Source organism: Mytilus californianus, unplaced genomic scaffold (assembly GCF_021869535.1).
Source record: "Mytilus californianus isolate M0D057914Y unplaced genomic scaffold, xbMytCali1.0.p SCAF_3, whole genome shotgun sequence".
NCBI lineage: Eukaryota > Metazoa > Mollusca > Bivalvia > Mytilida > Mytilidae > Mytilus > Mytilus californianus.
This window is the reverse complement of record NW_026262679.1, coordinates 130,829,060-130,850,346: the sequence shown is the minus strand read 5'-3', so window position 1 is coordinate 130,850,346 and position 21,287 is coordinate 130,829,060. Positions and strand designations below refer to the sequence as shown.

General features: G+C 31.6%; 1 protein-coding gene across 1 annotated transcript in view; it reads left to right on the top strand.

The window, feature by feature from the left end:
• LOC127736245 (scavenger receptor cysteine-rich type 1 protein M160-like) overlaps positions 1–16,923 on the top strand; it is a 325,222-nt gene extending 308,299 nt beyond the window's left edge. The window contains exons 12-14 of the mRNA XM_052246842.1: positions 2,311–2,418; positions 6,677–6,698; positions 9,616–16,923. Coding sequence (XP_052102802.1) covers positions 2,311–2,418; positions 6,677–6,698; positions 9,616–9,700 — 215 coding nt within the window. The 3' untranslated portion in view covers positions 9,701–16,923. The remainder of the gene's footprint in view (positions 1–2,310; positions 2,419–6,676; positions 6,699–9,615) is intronic.
• The last annotated feature ends 4,364 nt before the right edge of the window (positions 16,924–21,287 follow it).

Sequence of the window (21,287 nt, the reverse complement as noted above, 5' to 3'; positions counted from 1 at the left end):
GGTCGTTTGTTGATGTGGTTCATAAGTGTTTCTCGTTTCTCGTTTTTTATATAGATTAGACCGTTGGTTTTCCCGTTTGAATGGTTTTACACTAGTAATTTTTGGGGCCCTTTATAGCTTACTGTTCGATGTGAGCCAAGGCTCCGTGTTGAAGACCGTACTGTGACCTATTATGGTTTACTTTTATAAATTTTGACTTGGATGGAGAGTTGTCTCATTGGCACTCATACCACATCTTCTTATATCTATTCTAACAAAAAATAAAAATATATGTATGTATATACAATAAGCCATGCAAAAAAATGGTGAAAAACATTATAAATTTGTTGTTATGTGTCATGAACATGTTCCCTAAAAAAAGTGAAATAACAAAAATACTGATTTCCAATCAAATTCAAAACGGAAAGTCCCTTATCAAATAGCAAAATAAAAAGCTCTACCCTCTTGATGCCCCTTTATTTAGATGGTTTCATTTCATGTGCTAGAAAATACGACAACTGAAAGTCGATGACGTCACGTTTTCAAGCATCTGAGATCACCCCCAGTTTTTGCTAGGTTTGTGTTGCTAAGTCTTTAGTTTTCTATGTTGTGTTTTGTGTGCTATTGTTTGTCTGTTGGTCTTTTCTTTTTAGTCATGACATTGTCAGTTTATTTTCGAGTTATGAGTTTGAATGTCCCTTTGGTATCTTTTCTCTTTTACAGACAAACATCTAAAGGATTGATGGACCATTTATTTAAATTTGAATTATTAAATCGTATTAAACGACAAACAAAAGAACTATGTAAATTGTACCTGCTTTGATACTATAACTGCCCTTGAATTTTTACTAGATAACATTTTTGTTTGCTATGGATATTCCGTATATCGTCAAATTATCGGAATTCCAATGGGGATTACTGTGCACCTCTTATTGCGGACCTTTTGTGTTGTTATGAGTTACAGTGTATGACTAAAATCAGCAAAGACCCATCGAAACTACATCTGATACAAAAATTTAATAACACTTTTAGATATTTGGATGATATATTGGCTCTCAATAATGACGACTTTAGTATGTACACTAAAGAGATTTATCCTGCCGAACTGACTTTAAATAAAGCTAATACTAACAATGAACAATGCCCTTTCCTGGATCGTGATATCTATATCTCTAAGCTGAATACTAAACTTGATGATAAAAGTTATGATTTTTCATTTCCTATTGTTAATTATCCATTTTTAGATGTTGACGTTCCCTTGTCACCATCTTATGGTGTTTATATATCTCAACTTGTTCGATTCGCTCGTTATGTAACAACGTATTTGATTTTAGCGAAAGAAATCTCTGTATTACTGAAAAATTATTACACCAGGGTTTTCACAAACTAGTCAAAACAGTTACTAAATTTTATCATCGGTACAAGGACATCATTCGTAAATATAAATCAACAAGCAGACATCTTATATACGTTCAGGTATTTCACATCCAATCTTTTATGGTATTAATCTTTACAAAGCGCAAAAATGTCGGCAGTCACCTCAAAAGCTAACCAAACCTTTAAACAAACTTATTCAGATGGGATATAGTTACGATACTGTTGTCAAGTCATTGAAGATGTCATATTTTGGTATTAATATTGATTCACTCATGAGGTTTTTGAATCGGAAATAAACACATTTATTCTAAAACCAGTTGTTGGCAAGATACGGGTTATGTTCTTCTCGTATATTTCATGATGGTATGATACTATTCCCCTAACGGGAGGGATTGTGCTTGATTTTCCTATGATGAAGTCATAATCTTTCAATCAGTTTAATTTAGGTCTGGAGCTGGCATATCAGTAACTGCTAGTAGTCCTTTGTTATTTAATGTATCATTGTCATTTTACTTAGTTTCTTTTGTTACCTATTCTGACATCGGACTCGGACTTCTTTTAAACTGAGTTTTACTGTACGATTTGCTGTGTGTTTCTTTATTCTACATTGGCTAGAGGTATAGGGGAGGGTTGAGATCTCACAAAATATGTTTAACCCCGCCGCATTTTTGCGCCTGGCCCAAGTCAGGAACCTCTGGCCTTTGTTAGTCTTGTATATTTTTTTAATTTAAGTTCATTTTTATGTTTTGGAGTTTAAAATGACGTCCATTTTCACTGAACTAGTACACATGTTTATTAAGGGGCCAACTGAGGCCCACCTCCGGGTGCGGGATTTTCTCGTTTCGTTGAAGACCCATTTCTGCTCTATGGTCGGGTTGTTGTCTCAGTGACATATTCCCCATTTCCATTTTCAATTTTAATATATTATTTTTCTTATTTATACTTACATTTCAGGAGCAATTATAATAGTGGCTGTTGGTACATGTGCGGTTATAATTGAGATAGTTGTAAGCTTTGTTATAATTCGTAAAAAAAACAGGGAGTTAGACACACTAGAAAAAGGTAATTATTTATGCACCGAACATTTTCATCCATTTGAGCCTTTAAATTTAGCGATGTATATTGATTTGACACAAAACGTCTCTCGTCATTGATTTTGAATTGTTTCATTAGAATGTTTACAGCAATAATTTTAATAAAATAACAAGCATAGGCCACAGAAAAGAATATCTTCAACAATCTGATTCAAATTAATAAAACACCTTTGTATTATTATTTTGAGGATTAAGTCGGAGAATAACAAAGGAAACGTCCTTAAATTCTATTTAATCGAATTGGTAGCTTATATTACTTTTTGGGGGCTGGGAGCATTTTCTGTTTTAATATAATGAAATTCCAGACATACAGGTTGTTTCGATATTAGATATCTTGAAACAAATATTATCAATATTAAACAATATTTTTTTATGAAAATTATGATTGGAACTTAAAATTAAGAAAGAATTCAAAAAAAGATATGCCTTGATTTTAGAAAATTGATCAACTATTTTTTTTTAAGAGAAAAGATGTTTTTTTTTATTCAAATTCATGGATTCTGCAATTATGAATTATAAAAGCAAACTTTATTATTACCTTTCTAGGAGAATTATGCAAAAGCTTATACTCATCATGCTTATAGTAATGTTGGTTTGGAAATATCTTGTGAATAACTTTGTGTTTTTTACTTCCAAAGATCTTGCACAAGGAAATTTTGTGTTGGAATAACTATTTTTCAAATAACAAAAGATCAGACATTTTGCATGATGAAACATTCATTATGTGTTTAGTTCATTGAAGCTCGGTAATAACTCTCTAGCGCACCACGATTTTTTGCATGACGTGAAAAAATACTTATTATTTGTAGAGGTGTTAGAAATTTATCAATTTCAGACATTCTTTTGCCATCAGGCTTTGTCAAAAATAGCACTTGCATAGTCTTCTATTGAATTCACAATATTCCATTGTTAAATTTGGGAATAAGAAATTCGTTTTGTTCTTTAGTGAATCTCGTTTTTGTTTACTACCTTCCTTCAATGCGTCCATCTGAAATATGTTGACAAAGCAAATAATGCTCTAGTTGAGACAATTTGTATGTGTTTACCTTATTTTATCAATATGGATGTGACTGCTTCAACTTTTCTCAAGCTGGAGTTCGCAGTTATCCATAGTTGAATGGTTCTGGCATCCCTCATAAAATAATAAGTAGATGTGATATGATTGTCAATGAGCCAACTCTCCACAAGTGACCAAATGACACAAAATTAACAACTATAGGTCACCGTACGGTCTTCAACAAAAAGCAAATATTAGCTATATAAGCTCCCGAAATAACAAATGAAAAACAATTCAAACGAGGAAACTAACGGCTTAATTTATGTACAAAATAATGAACGAAAACAAATATGTTAAACAGCAACAAACGACAACCACTGAATTACAGGTTCCTGACTTAGGACAGGCAAATGCAGAATGTGGCGGTGTTAAACTCATAAATTGAATGTAGAAAAAGATGATATGCAATGATATTATAAACAAACTGAACATCTTTTCTGTTTCAATATTTGTTTTTGGTCTAGTTACTCTGTGAGAGGTGACATCATATTCTGAAAGATCAACCACTTGGTTTTGTAAAGAAGGAAGATGCACACTAAAACCATCAGGCTTTTGAACTACGTTTCCTGAGAAAAATATGAACATTTTAATGCAAGATACTATTTCACGTTGATTCTGATTGGTTGACATCTGATATTTTTGGCAACTAATTGCTACTGTTTACAAGCAGATAACATTTCCTGTTTGAAAATGCGGCATGGTAGTTCCGCACTATCTTATTTCTAAGCTCATATAATCATTATATCATGAACTTAACCTTAATTAGGCATATTAAGTATGTTAAATAGTTCACTTTCATAATGAACATGTGTACTAAGTTTCAAGGTTTTCGATCCGGAGTTATTTGCCCAAAATATAAAAAAATAACTTGTTATGGGATAAAAACCGTTACCTAGCTAACCGTAATAGGTAGAAAAACTGAAAAGATTTAAAGGCTGCTTAGTAGGAATACAGTTTAGTCAGCCTTATATCTTGATATACGTTTGCATTTTCTTTCATAATGTCCTTAAAATAGGGGCGAGAGATACCAGAGGGACATTCAAACTCATAAATCGAAAAAAAACTGACAACGCCATGGAATTTGTTCAAGACCATACCCTGGTTCTTTGTTACATTTGGCCCGAAAACATTCAAAGACTTCGTGGTAGGGTTATGCCCTTTGAAATTTGTCGGTAGGTCACTATACTAGTTACTCAGAAACCGTAAGTCGTAGACACCTAGGATCGTCACCAACGATCATCTGACGACATGTGAAAAATATCTCAAGGTCAAAGTTTTAGGTTGACCTTTATCTTTGAAGTTATACCTTGTTATGGTATAATCTCAAAAACCATTAGTGGAACTTGTTTAGGACCTTACCCTGGTACTTCGTTACATTTTGATCGAAAAGATTCAAAGGCTGCTTAGTAGGAATGCAATTTAGTCTGCCTTATATCTTGATATACGTTTGCATTTTCTATCATAATGTCCTTAAAAGAGGGTTGCTTCTGACAAAGAAGCTATTAAACCATGAGTTTCAAGTGATAAAGTTGAAATCATCCCTTTGAAAAATTTAACGGGCGCCATTACGAGTTGGTTGACAGGTATGGAACATCTGTTTCACAGATGAAAACGGATATGTTTCAAAAAGTTGCAACCACAATCGCGTCCTCTTTTCCGCTAATGTGACTACCGATATAGACTTATCACCAGGTTTGTACTTACCTGAGCAACACGACGGATGCCACATGTGGAACAGGATCTGCTTACCCTTCCGGAGCACCTCAGCATAATCAGTTCGTTGCCGACTTATGAGTCTCATTATCCCTTTGGTGTCTTTCACCTCTCTTCTATACAATATCGAAACAGTATTAAAACATATCCTCAATCTGCAGTTTCAAGTGGTAAATTGCTGTTAATAAAAAAAAAGTAAATTAATCATGTCAAAAATTAAAATCGTCAATTTTGTAATAAAGCTTTAGGCGCGTGAAATATTGACCGTTTGAGTCTGAAATAATGATCATCGTATCTCATCTTAAATATTCACTGTTGAAATCAATGTGATTTTTTTTTAAATCAATGAGGAGAGAGTGTTTATGGTGTTTTAAAAATCTTTAATTTGATGAACTTGGATGGATACGGGGGGTCTGTTCCCAACATTTTTATCAAAAAATTCTCTTGTTTACGTCTGTACTGTATAGCTTAGTCATTTAAGAGGGGGGTTCGTTTGAAATTTACTTAAAATATTCATTATGGTTGGGTTGTTTAAATTTTTGTTTTTTTCATCAAAATCTCGACATACAAGTCGAATTTCACTATTATATATAATCTTCAAAACTATTACGTATCAACTAAGTTTCACGTGCTGCTACAAATCCAATTGTTTTAGCGACCAAACATAAAGTTATTATAAATGTATAAATAAGCATATAATAGAATTGAGGATTTTGTACAAACTTCCAGCTAAATGACCTTTAATGGTGAATTTATAAAAAAAAGTTCAAACTTTTACAATCTCTATCACGAGTAAGTTGAATGTTATAGACTATCTGTATCACAGATATCATTAATCGTACCAATCGTCATAACCATAAACCCGTCCTTTTTTCTCGATTGTGCCTGATTACTTAATTGTACTTACCATGAGCAGTATAACGGGTGCCCTTATTGGAGCAAGATCTGCTTTTCCTCCCGTAGCACATGTACATGCGATCACCCCAATTGCTCAGTCTTTAGTTTCTATTAAGTGTTTTGTGGGTTTTTTGTCGTCTTTTCTGTAATGTATTATCAGTTTATCTTTGTCTAATGAGTTTTGAATGTCCCCTTGGTATCTCCGGCCTTTTTTTGTTTTATTAAAATTAGAATCAAAAAAGAAAGTAAAGCTGCATATACCATTTAGTAAATACATATCAAAATCGGCCAGCAATATTATAAACCTAACACAGATATTGTACATAAAAAAGGTGTTAAATAAAAATAAGGAAATGTGGTATGGTTTCTAACTATCCACAAGTTAAAATGCAGTGAATGTACGTAATTATTTCCACCACGCGGTGTATAATTTATCCAAAACATTCAACGGTACAACGGTGATAGACCGTCGTTATGTATTTACAAACAAAAAGACTTCTTTTTCTTTCATTAAAACATTGCTTGTAAATTCTGTTAACTTTCTATCTTTTCTTTACAGCTAGACTGAATACAACTGCACTGTAAGTTGGTATATTAAACTTCTTATATATTCAATACTTACTATATCAGGTAAATAAAGGAAATATAAATTAGTCAATACATACAAAATACAATTGAGGCTACCTTAGCAGTAACCACTTTTAAGCGAAAAAGGCATTTTCTAACAAAACGCTTTTAACATCTTACATCATGTATCATCCAAACAAAAAGATGATCAATAGAAATATATCATAAAAGATCGTTAGAATGTATTTAGTTTTCGTGCCAGGATCCTCTTACAACTTTGGAAATATTGGTTGACATATTTGCCGTAGAAATTTTTAAGGGTTAAGGTCAGGGTTTGGGTTAGGGTTTTTGTGTTCTTGTCTTTCATTTTTGCATATGTACTTTGTCTAAAGAGTGTCTACATGCCATATTGTAGTTTTTTTTTATAGTGATTAAGATTATAACACAATGGTGATTGCTGTACCCCAATTTTTGCCTATTATGTCTGTTTGTTTTGCTCACCTCTTATTGTCAATATAAAGGAATTTGTATGCTACTGTCATACAAGGGAGAGGTTTAGCTAGCTATGAAACCAGGTTTAATCAGCTTAAAAAGTTTTAAGTCAGGAATATGACATTTGTTTTCCATTCGTTTGATCTGTTTGAGCTTTTGATTATGCCACTTGTTGGAGGTCGTTCCGTTTTGAATTTTTCTTGGAGTTCGGTATTATTGTAATCTGTCTTTTTTTTTAAATAATTGTTTAAAAAAGCTATTTTAGTTAATAAATGAACAATAATTACTTCTTTACCTTATTAACAGGCATTTTATTCTGGATGAACTATATGATTATGTAAACTTTTTTAAGGTTAACTAGTCAACTACAAAACATTTTTGTTGGCGTCTTTGTCAAATTTTTTATCAACTACAACGTTTTTGTTGGCGTCTTGGTTAGATTTATTTCTATGTTTGTTTGAATTTTTAATTCAGTTGTTTGGTATAATTGTGGTGTTTGTTTACCCAATCTTAGCTGCTGGATTCCAATTAGTGTCACATTAACCTATTATGTCTGTTTGCATTTTGTCAACATCACAGAACTATAAACAATCTATCTACAAGAGGGAGGTTTTAGTAGCTATAAAACCAGATTTAACACACCCTTTGTTTCGAAAATGTCTATAACAAGTCAGGAGTATGACAGTTATTTTCCATTCTGTCCGTTGGTTGATAACGTTTGATATTTTCCATTTTTGATTTACCTTGGAGTTCGGTAATTTTGTTTTACGTTTATACTGGTAAAAAAATGACGAGGAAGTTCATTACCTTGATTCTGTGATTGCTTATGTGTTTCTTATTGATTCTATTTTCAAATAAATATAACAGATAACATGTCAGAAACATACTCTTACGTCTTTTATTCATATGCTGGTATGTTTTTCGACAAACAATAGTAATGTTAGGTAGGCAAACTAATCAGAGAAAGGTACTCCAATGAATCTTCCTATCTCAAGCTAATAAAGTATTCGTAAATTACATATTATTAGCTGTTTCTTCATATTGTACTTTTAAAATATGGCACTTGATTGTATCCAAATACTACAGATTCTATAGTCTGTTCTTATCCAATACACGTACACTCCATATACCTCGTTAGAGCTATTGCGATTGATGTATAAAATAATGCTTTCTTATTTAAAAATAAATCTAATGCTTTACCCAATTGAATGTCTTATTACTGGTAATCGATTGATTTTTTTTTGTTTTAAATATAAAAATGAGGAAATATAGTATGATAGTCTATCCACGAAAGACAAAATGACGAGGACAAAAACAGCTAGAGGTCAACATACGGCCATCAACAAAAAGTAAAATAACAAAAATACCGAACTCCGAGGAATTTTAAACGGAAAATCCCTAAGCAAATGGTAAAATCAAAAGCTCGAACACATCAAACGAATGGATAACAAATGTCATATTCCTGATTTGGTACAAGAATTTTCTTATGTTGAAAATGGTGGATTAAACCTTTTTTTATAGCTAGCTAAACCTCTCACTTGTATGTCAGTCGCATAAAATTCCTTTATTATTGACAACGATGTGTAAACAAAACAAACAGACATAATAGGTAAAGATGTCAAAAATTGGGGTACAGCAGTCAACATTGTGTTATAATCTTAATCAATACAAAAACAAGCAAATATGTCAAATAAAGGCAACAGTATTATACCGGTTTTCAAAAGTCATAAATCGATTGAGAGAAAACAAATCCGGGTTACAAACTACAAACGGGAAACACATCAACCATAAGAGGAAAACAAAGGAACAACAGGAACACTGAATTGCAACAAAAAACAAACGCCAACATACAAAGAAACGAACTATTTGATAACAACTGCCGTATTCCTGACTTGGTACAGGACATTTTAAGAAAAAACAAAAAGACAAACAAAAAGGCATATACTAGTAGACATAGCACATTAGCAAAAACGAAAGATGAGAATACAAAAAAATACCATAGCAAAACAACAAAATGACATTATGTACAAGTACCGAACCACGTCAAATGAATCACTACAAAAACATGAAAATATGTCAACAAAGACAAAAACAAAAAGGCATATAGACAAAGCACATTAGAAAAACGAAAGTCAAGAATACAAAAATTTACCATAGCACAACAACACAATGACGGGATTTACAAGTGCCGAGCCACGCCAAATGGATACTGCCAAAAATAGGCTAAACAGTAAAAGTAATAAATTACAAAGACAAATAAAAGAATACTATAACACGTTTGAACTTTTTTAGAAAAGGGACGAGACAAAGAGCAAAATACATACCTTCTAGATAAGTATAAAAGATACTTCTAACTTTTAACATTTAATCATTATTGTTTTAATTCATTATCAGCAAACATCTTTGTTTAAAATAACCACATATTGATTTTGTTTTAAGGGCTACAGGAAGATGTACAGACGCACCGTCGCAAGAGGTTGAGGCCGTTGATCCCCCTAAAAGAAACCCAGAGATCAGTATATGAGAGCAATAGAATAAAATCATTACATACACAAAATTTGATGGGGTCAAGTCGGTTAATTATTTGGAGTTGAATTGATTTAACATCGTTTAAGTTAATACATTTTTTTATATATTTATATAGATTCAAATGAAACTTTTTTTTTCTGTACGTTTCTTCACCGGAAAAATTATCAAAATATATACGGCCAATTTCACCTAATTCTGTCTCACTTCAGAGCAATTTTCAAAAAATCTTCCATTCTTTACTTAAATTTACACCATAACTACTTTATTTGTGTGATTTGAATTTTAAACAACATTATGACGATGTTGAAATGTCTAATTATGTTTTTGAGCATTAACGTAAAAATTTATACGAATGATATTCTTAATCAAAATCAAAATTTTATCGGAAATAAATTGTCAGATCATTATTGTGTATTAATTCAACACTTTGATATTTAATTTCAGTACGCTTTTGCAACTATCGGATTGAATACTGCCAGTATAAGAAAGTTAAGGGAAATTGGCCCTACCTTCTAAAATAACTTTTTGACGTCAATAACCATAAAGGTTGCACAGTAGTATTTACGTTGCACTATCATTATCACAATGGCATATGAAATACAACCATGCAACCCTTAAAGTGGCTAGCTGAACCTGTTTAAGAACAGACAGCCTTTGAAATATGAATAACTTTGATAATATGTAAGTCAGTTGTATATACAACATGTAATTACAATTTTATTGAGCGAATCATTTCCATTGAATTCCAATCTAGCTGGTTAAATTTATTTTATCAATTTCTTGTATAGTATGCAAAACAATAAAGCATGTGAGCAATTCATAGATTTAAATTTGGAGCACCGACAATCTTAAGATATTAGAACAAAAATAAAAAGTACAAAACTTATAAAGTTATATTAGTCAAATAAATGGCCAATGATAGACAATTTACTCTTTTACAAGTCAAATGTATGTTCCTTTACTTCTACCAAATTATAGCTGTTTCACAAACCGCTTCTATGTAGAAGAATTATTTTATATTGTATTCAATGTTGTTAACTATTGGTTTGTTTACCATTAATTCCCAGGAACTTCTCTCATACTTCATTTGATAGAGAAACCACTTGGAAAGTTCAGAAATATAAATACAGTCCGATGATCAAACTATTCAAAGGTGTAGAACAAAATTTTAGTATCACCAAAGAAAAAAATAATTATAGGATTTAGTAGTTTTTTCATGGTTTATTATGTATGCAGTTTTTTTTTAGTTTTTTTTTTTAAGTGTTTTAGAAAAGCAAAATCTCATTGAAATTGTCAACCTTCGGTGTCAACTGCAATAACTATTGTTTGATATGATTTCATCAAACAGTGTCTAACCAGGATTCCAGGTTCCATTTACAGAAAATGAAAACTAAAGAAACATTTTTCTACTTGCAGAAAAGTGTAATGTGTTAGCTATTATCTCAGATGAAACAATTGTATGTGTTCATAAAACATATAACCTAATGAAGTACTTGTACCAGTTATCATATCAGTCACATATCATTTACCTCATTAAACAGAAACTCAATCAAAAAAAAAAGATTCTTTTCCTTGTTTTGGAAACAAGTCCTGAAACTGAAAGCGTAACATTTTTGAGAAGAAATTCGAAAAATTTAAAAATGAAAAAAGCACACTTGAAAATAATCCCGATTGTTAAACACAATCTCTTTTTCTTTTAATTGTATGATATTATATCAGTTCCTAACTTTTAGGCTACTTTGAGATAAGAGCTGTCGCAAATACCTGAAATGGAGTAGTCGTCTTTTTTACACCTAAGACAATTGTGGGAGCAAAAATTAGCTTTACTACTTTATAAAATACATTTCTCGTTATTTTTATTTTGCTTTGAGCTTAGTTTTTTTTTACTTATATACATTTTTATTTGTTTGATTCTTTTTGTATTGGTTTGTTGGGGCCAGGAGGGGCTTTCATTATCAATTTTGATGTCTCCATGTGCATTATTTCATATTTATGACTATTTAGGATATAACACATTATTCAAAATTATAAAATCTGAGATCAAGTTAATACATGTATATATATGTAGGACTCTGAACCGCGATGGTACTCCGAACCACGATGATCACGCTGAAGTGCCATGGTGGCATTGTGACGCTATCTTCTTGATAGCTACGCCGAAGTGCGATGGTGTTAACGCTGAAGTGCGATGGTCTAAACAAACTACATTTTCAATGCTCTTTATGTTAATGTAGATGTCAATTTGTATGTTAGAAGCAGTTTTCCGGGTTTTTAAGTTGATAAGGGGCTTATAAACGTTAAATACTACGAAAAACGGGGAGGATTGGTTGATAGGGGAAAGCTAACCTTTTGTAGCGATTTTTTTTTTCGATTTTACAAAAGGTTCCTTTTATGTACGATGGAGCGTGACATTCTCTTAATACATACGAGTCCGCAGACAGACTCTCCGTTATATATTATTACGGTAAACGAGGATCTCATGAGAGGAACAAAGTAAAGATAAAATGTTAATATAGAATTATGACCACATGTAGAAAATCAAAGAGGACGATTTCTCATTTAGTATGCAACTGTAATTAAGGACAGACATAGACAATAATGAATGTAGATTTATATACAAACTTTTTAAAAAATCTACATGTACTTCTCATAAAAATCTGAAGATTTTAAACTAGCCATCATGCGTCAGATAGACCATCGCACATCAGCGAACGGACCATCGCACTTCGGCGTAGACCATCGCACTTCAGCGTGACCATCGCACTTCAGCGTACCCATCGCACCTCCGAGTCCTACATATATATCCATAAAAATTTATAAACACATACATCATCATTTTCGTTTTTAAAAAAAAATGGGTTTTTTCAGTATTGATAATGTTAACTGTTTTTGTTTTTCTTATTCAGTATTGAAAAATGTTAACTTCGTTTATTGATTGTTCGGTGAGGTTTTATTGCAGGTCATTTCCTCTAAAAGACTAAAAATCGTTTTATGTTTATGAAAATTGTACGCTGCCTTCATATGTCTGTTTATACTTCTTAGTACATTTGATATATACGATTTTAATTCTTTTTATATTGGAACCAAAATTATCGGGAACATTTTCAATCTATAAAATCTGTTATTTTTGTTATGATTATTACCATTATAAATTACGAGAATTTCTATTGAAAACTAGATAGATAATAAATCTTGTAATTACATTACACTTGAAAATTAGGATTGGAATTCGAAATAATCTCTTGTAAATAATTTGTATTTTACTTTTTTTATATTTGCTAGTTCGTAAAAACAATTTTAATTTGTGGCTTATTTGCTGTTTATGTACATTTTATGATCAGCTCATTTTGTTTTAAAGCAAACAATGTTTACCTAATTTTAAAAATATATATCGTTTCGATTTGTTATTATGTTATAACCAAATAAAAATGTTCTTACGGCAAAATGTTCAATACTCTTTATATAAGGTGGTATGAAAAAAAATCAAAGCGTCACAAAAATTGTATTTCTCTATTTTGAGTATTCCTGTTATAATTCTTTACAAAACAAACTATAATTTAGAACCTCATCATACTGAAGAATATCATTTTTGTCAATAATTCATTGTAGTCAATATTATATATTAAAAAAATAACGAATTATGTTATAACCAAACGCATGATTTTTAATTTCAAATCTAAGAATATGTAAACAAAATATTCCTAAAAATTTCGGAAACTATTTCGTTGATTGAAATTTGGTGTTATTTTTGTACAACAAATTAAATTTTACATACAGAAAAAAAATACACTGATGTATATACAAAATTAAATCAAGTTTAAGATTTTAATTTTTAAAACTTAAAATGCAATATGTTACATTTCACCGGCTAGTCAACAAAAAAGCGTTTTCAATATGATTCATTTCCTTTTCATATTCCAAACACACATGAACAGAAACACATAGACTCTTACGATTCAATTAAAAAACTGTTAATGATATACAGTACAGTCAAATGCAGTTCCCAGTAAAAGTTTAAAGTTGATTTTTACAAATGCCTCTAAAATAACCTTTTATTTTTTTTTATGTTTTTGTTGAGTCTGCGAAGAAAATCTAGGAACCGAAACATAGCGATCTGCATTTCGTCGTCAAGTGCATCGTCAAAATTAAGGTCCAGTCTGTGATTTTTCATTCATCAAAAACTTTGTCAAACATTTATGAATTCTATTAAACTTGTACTAAAGTGTTTTTAATGATCCATAGACAGTATCCAGAACAAAATTTATTTAGAAAAAAAATCGTATTTTACTGATTAATGGACTCATTTTTTGGCAAAAATTTTTAGATACAGTTTGGGGTAAAACAAATTCATACATTGATTAGTTTTCAAACCTTCATAGAATATACGAAACTTTTGATAGAATTATTTTATGATTTAGAGATAATATGTAATCAAAATATCATACTATTTTTATTTTTCTGTATATACTGATAGATAAACATTTTTGTGGTTAACATTAACATACAGCCAGGAATTAAATATTTTAAACATTAATAACTTTGTTAACCCACCTTTGAATTATTTAAAACAGTTTGATTTTAATCTATTTTTGCGTATTTTACTGATAAATGGTTTTAGTTTTTGGCAGTCAGTATAACACTTTCATACTGACAGCAGCAATATCTGGCAAGGGATAGGGTTTCGCAGAACCCTTTAAAATGTTTTTAACAATTTTTAATGTAAGCTTTAATATTTCATCGCTATGATTTACTTCATATATTTTGTATCATTTTATGCATCAAGGTTTTTTGTTTTAAGAAAAGGCGTTGGGACAGAAAAACTCAAAATTGAATGTGTATCTTTTAAATTTTGCTATCGCCTATATTGGTCATGTAGAACTCTCTTTTTCTGAATTAGTATACTAATAAAGTTTTGTAAGGAATTTATCGAACTGTAAACTCGGCCAACGCTCACAAACTGAATACAATCCGAAGTATGTGTGTTAAGTTTGCGATTGAAAGACCGAGTTTATACTTCAATACACGCCGTAAAAATAACCATTAACATGTTTAATACTAAAATTTTAATGAAATGCACTAAACATTATGTCAAGATCCAAAATTTCCTCCACACTTACAGAACTTATTCAGCTGTGTAGGAATTCACATTCGTGACGTGAGACCCTGGTTATATAACATGAATAATTCTTTTAATAGCTTTGCCGCACGTTAATTAACAAAATTGACAAGACATAAATTTGGAATTATAAAACAAATTGCCTCGTGGCCAACAAACAATTTATTTCAGTTGTGTAAGGTATTCCGAGTTTTATCCATGAAGATTACAGTTGTTCTTGCATGCGCTCGATTATTCCGGTTAGCAACTGTACATTTTGGTTTCTTCATTTGACCTTAACAGAACCTCGGGAAACATTAATGATATTTGAAAGAGTGCAGTTGATAATTTACACATATTTATCAATTATTGTAATTTCAATATATTGTTTCCCCTTTTCAGGATATATATGGACCTAGTCAATTTACGTACACAAAGTTTTCGGTCATCCATAGGTCAATATATTTTGTCTTTTGAAGTCCGTTATATTTTTCTATTTTTTCTAAATAAAATTCTATTCATTAAAAAAATGATTAAGCATTAAAGACATTTTTGTTCATTTTATAACTTGCATCAACCTTAGTAATAATTCATAGTTAACTTTGTTATGTTTGTATTTTATTAACTCTATTGTTGAGTTGTTTTGTCCCAAACCTTTATTAGTCCTATTGTTTAAAACATATTGCATAGCTTTTGTTGACTTGGATACCTATGTATTCAGTGATGCATTCATTATTAGCTTAAACCAAACGTATTATACCAAGTTGTATTAAGGATGTTCGCTACTCTGTTTCAAAATAAAAAGCTTTTTTAAAAAACTGTAAAAGTTCCAATAGTTTATAAATAATAGAATTAAAAAAGTAAAAAGAAATGAAGGGCCCGTGTCCTTGTTTTCGAGATTGAAAATTGAATATTTTGGCGGGAATTGATTCTCTCTTGATTTTTGCATACATTTTACATTGGCAACTTGCTTCTTTCAAAAACTACATAAAAATAACAAAGATTTTATAAGATTTTCAAATATGACTTTTTAAAATATAAGTAATAAAATTAAGAAAAGAAACGTAGGGGTAAGCATACAAAATTTGTAATGGCACTACATGGATAAAACCAGAGGATATATCAGACAAAGAGTCAAAAACAAGAGGAGAAAACATCCTTAATCTTCAGAAAAACGTTAATGACAAAGGTTATGGTTTAGGCACCGTTATAATGGTTTGCGTTTTGTTCCGTTGAACTCATGTGGTTTTATTAATTTAAGGGGAGTCGATCCATTTTCACTCTGTATTGTCATTTAAGTGATTCTGAGAAATGTTGAAAATCGAGATAGGTTCTTTGAAAAAAAAATCACAAAAAAAACATATGTTTCCTTTCTTCATTTCGAGAAAAATAAGGTTCAAAATTGTAAATGCTTGTTAAATTGTTGATTTTTTTTTACTTTTAAGATTTATAAAATTGTATTTTTAGTTTATTACTAAAAATACAATTTATTTAACCAAACTTCATTTTTCTAAAAAAAAATGGGATTAGTAGTAGCGAAAATTAAAAAATACATGTTTAACTTAGCAGTATTTTTTCATTTCAAAACTTGAGTGGAATTTCGTATTTAGGCCAAAATAAGTTAAATTTGCCAACCTATATAGAGGAGTTGACAAGTTTTTTTATATTATAGCTTTTTGACATATTTACATTAATCGATTTTTGAAATGAATCTTTAAACAAATACGCGTAAACAGCATGCGTAACCGTGTGTGTTTTAGAGAATACTTTAATAATTGTCCTTAAAAAGTATCTTTCCTCTATTGTCACCTCAAATTTGCGGGAAATTCACTTTCCAGAGTTCAAAAAGTTTAAAGACATCTCCCGCCAAATTCTTAATGCAGAGAGAAATAAGTAAAGATGATTGTTGAAATAAATATTTCGTTTTGTCTGTTTTCTTTAAAAACCACAGAAACAAAACCAATGAAAACGAGACGTTGATTATCGAGTTGATAATTGTGTCGACTCCCTTTTTTACATTTGTACATTGTTTAAGCATGCAGATTTTTATTTTATTTTATGCTTTTTGTATTATGCTGTTATGAATTTTGCTTCATGCCAAATAAAAAATATTTTGCTATCTCGATTGCCTTTATTGTTTAAAATATTATTCAACAAACAAACAGAAAGGCAACAAAAAGAACACATTTGCTTACTTGTCTGTTGTAACCAGAAACCAAATTACCAACCATTTTTCAGGCTAATTGGTACCCCCTGAGGGAAACACTACTTGCATCTACTAGTATTTTTTTGACACTAAAAGGATAAGATGAGCCAAATTTGTCAGAAATAATGTTTTGAATGTTGCTTTCCTTAAAAACGTCATTCCATTCCCATCAGAGAAACACAAGTGGTCATAATGTCACTGTTGTTCAGTAGTTGTCGTTTGTTGGTGTGGTTCATACGGGTTTCTCGTTTCTCGTTTTTTATATAGATTAGACCGTTGGTTCTCCTGTTTGAATGGTTTTACACTAGTCATTTTGGGGGCTTTTATAGCTTGCTGTTCGGTGTGAGCAAAGGCTCCGTGTTGAAGGCCGTACTTTGACCTATAATTGATAACTTTTTACACATTGTGACTTGGATGGAGAGTTGTCTCATTGGCACTCATACCACATCTGCTTATTTCTATAGGGTAATTCTGATTCTGATTGTCAATTGTGACATCTCTTTTCTTCAGAAACCTCATATGTAAAACAGTATAAGAATAATTTATTGATCGTTTGTAAAACTTTTTATTTGTGTTGATTGGATGACAAGTAATGCGACAATTTTGTCACAAAGATCCCATTGTACCCTATTGTAAAACACATGTTTACCTTTATCTCTGAGAAACAGCACGTAGGTTAACCTAAACTGAACTAACTAACCTCAATGAAGAAATTAAAGTCTTTTATTGAAAATGATATTGGAGTAAACGGGCGGAAAAATTATTTTATATGATGTTTATTAAAAGAACTTATATAAAAATAAAAAGATGTGGTCTGATTACCAATGAGACAACCTCCAACAAAATCACATAGAAGTTAACAACTACAGGTCATCGTACGTTATTCAACAATGAGCAAAACCCATACCGCATTTAGTCGGCTATAAAAGGACCCGAAATGACAAATGTAAAATTATTCAAACGAGAAAACTAACGGTATGGTTTTAAATTTATGGTTTTGCGATTGTTTGTGCTGTATTTCTGTCACGTAGTGTTGTCATTTTAGCGATATTTTTTAAAAATTGCCATATAAGCGGGAGGTTTGGCTAGCCATAAAACCAGGTTCAACCCACCATTTTTCTTAAAATGTCCTGTACCAAGGCAGCAATATGGCAGTTGTTATCAAATAGTTCGTTTCTATGTATGTTGTCGTTTGTTTTTGTTGCACTTCCGTGTTTCTGTTGTTCCGTTGTTTTCTTCTTATAGTTGATGTGTTTCCCTCGGTTTTAGTTTGTAACCCGGATTTGTTTTTCCTCAATCGATTTATGACTTTTGAACAGCGGTATACTACTGTTGCCTTTATTTATGTGAAAAACAATGACCGAAAAATAAAGATAATATACAGCAACAAGCGACAACCACTGAATACTTTACCATTAATATTTCGACTTCTGTCATACAAACATACCTTCATTTCCGTGTTAAGAAAAACGTTAAGCTCTAACTACTTCATAGGAAGACTTCGGTGTATTGGGAAATATCATGTTCAAATGGTTGATAGATTTTGATAGGCTACCATGAGATTTTATGTTTAAGGCATGTCCTAGATAATTTTATAATAAATGTTATAAATTAAAGGACCACCTCGGTGATCTCGTGGTAGCGTGCTCGTTCCTTGAATGCGGGAGGTCGTGGGTTCTATCCCCACCAGGGTTAAACCAAAGACTTTAAAATTGATATATACAGCTTTCAGCTACGCATGCGGCATGAAGGAGTAAGAGCAAAGACTGGACGTCTCGGAATCAGAATATTGACGTTCCTGCGCACTGTAATGTTGTAAAATAGCACGTTAAAAATCTAGCTGAGTTAGTTGATCTAGTACAAAATTAAGGCAACAGTAGTTTACCAATGAACACATCTCATAAATCGATTAAGAAGACAAATCAAGGTAACATACAAAAAACAGAGAAATTGCAAGAACTCTAAAAGAAGACCGGGTGCTTCCACATGGTACGCATCTTCTGCTATGCACTCATCACCCGCCATGCGAATCCACAATCATCTGCATCTAAAGTTCTCTGTAATATATGTGATGTAAGCATTCACTTAAATGTAGGTTGTTGAGTGTCAGGACATAGCAATATAGTAATATTAGGATTTAAAAGTTATATAAAAAAACGTTGCAATTTTCATTTAATAATTGGTTTTCTATGAGAATGTTGAGTAAGAATTCTGTTTCATATCAGTACAAAACAAGTCGGCCAGTAGGGTTGCACAATTAGTACACATTGCAGTACCGTCTGGTTATTGAAATATCAATCCATGAAAGTCAAAAAATATGTTGTCGATGAACAGTCCAGCATTTTGATGAATTAGTGCTCGGTGTATTTGGGTTTTTTAAATTAGTGCGGTTTGTGAAGATTTTTCGTGACCCATTACAAGAAATTTATACGATTCCCTTTATCCTAGAAAACGCTCTGTATTATGAGATGAACATTCTTTTTTTAATTGAGCATGGAGAATAGTGGTGTAAAGCGTAAACAAATTAAATATTTTATATCATGCAAAATTGTGATTGTGAATAACGATTTTGCAGCAGATCTTTTGAATTTTCAGAATCTACATCTGATTGACACCGCTGGTTGAAAATTATCACAATATTTCAAAAGAAATATTTTACTGTAGAAATAATGGTGGTAAGAACTTAAGAAAGATGTTAATTCAAACATCTTGACAACCCGGCTATATCCAGTATATAGATGGAATTTTCATTGTGCTTTTTATGTTAATACCAATGAACAGTAGGACGGATTTGTGATGTTCTTAAACCTCCCTTTTCGCGAATGATGATGGGGTATATGTGTGATTTCGAGTTTTTTAGTTTGACATTCCAAATAAAGATGTTTTTCATATGAAAAACAATATTGTTAGAGGCTTGTCTGCTAAAACTACAACATAATAGTCGTGGAAAGAGGATAAAGCATCCACAACCTCGGGTTTCTTGAAAGGGTAAGAAGCCAGTGTGCTCATTCTACGTCGTAGTTTTAAAATGCGTTTCTGAATGCATGACCGAACAGCTTTGATCCATTCAGGTAAATCTGGCGTGCACTTTGTCCATGTTCTGGCATAGAACTTTACAGTGTGCATCAGTTAACTGAATTACTTCTTCCAGTTTATGGACGTGGAAATCGACATTTCGGGTTTTTGGCTAACAACTCTCTTATTTGTTAGTTGTTTACGATACCAAGGTCTCCAGTAATAACATGACCAGCGTGACTTTATTTGTTTATAGACAATGAACCAAATCAATCGGTAAGTTTGGATTAACATCCTAAAGGTTAAAGGTCTCTAATACTTTCATATGAAGTTATATGAAATGACACGGATAGTCTTTATAGTCAGGATAGTCAGGATCTGCTTACCCTTCCGGAGCACCTGAGATCACCCCCAGTTTTTGGTGGGGTTCGTGTTGCTTAGTCTTTAGTTTTCTATGTTGTGTCATCTGTACTATTATTTGTCTGTTTGTCTTTTTATTTTTGGCCATGACGTTGTCAGTTTGTTTTCGATCTATGAGTTTGACTGTCCCTCTGGTATCTTTCGTCCCTCTTTTTCTTTAAATAGTATTGTTTTCTGCACAGATTTTTGGTGGTAAATATGACTAACGTTGATAGCTTCTAAACCATTTGTAGCAGATTCTGTATTAAAAACTAGAAGAAAAAACCAATCTTTACTGATCAGAATTTAGATTAATAGCGGCCTATATAAATAAACAATATAAAATAAGTGTTTTGGGCCTCTTTATATAGTGGGTTGAACTTTGATAATGATATGGAACACAGTTAAGTTGGAATATATTGAACTCACAACGCTTTTTTTTAACAGAAGATAACAAAACATCCGTAGACACGGTGTGAACTGCAAGTGGTGTATATTTTTTTTCGATGACCGTGTCTCCTATTGTGTCGAACAGAACAAGCAGAAGTATTAAATATTCTAATTTGTTAATATCACTACACTTAGAAATAGACAAAATACCTTCACTATCAATGGTGTCGCTGTAACCATAAGGAATAGCTGTTCCAAATTCTGGAATCGAGAAATTTTCTGCTTGTAAGCGTTACTGTGTACTCAGTATGGGGTCATTTGTTAAATGATACATTTCTCTATAAACCTGACTTTCATAAAACAATCGAGTGGTCAGCTGGCTGGTTGAAGTGTTTATAGAGAAATTTAATGTTATCAGGATCAGTATTGTTAAACCGTTGATCATTCGTTCTTTCGTTAAGTCTTTGCCGTGTTTCA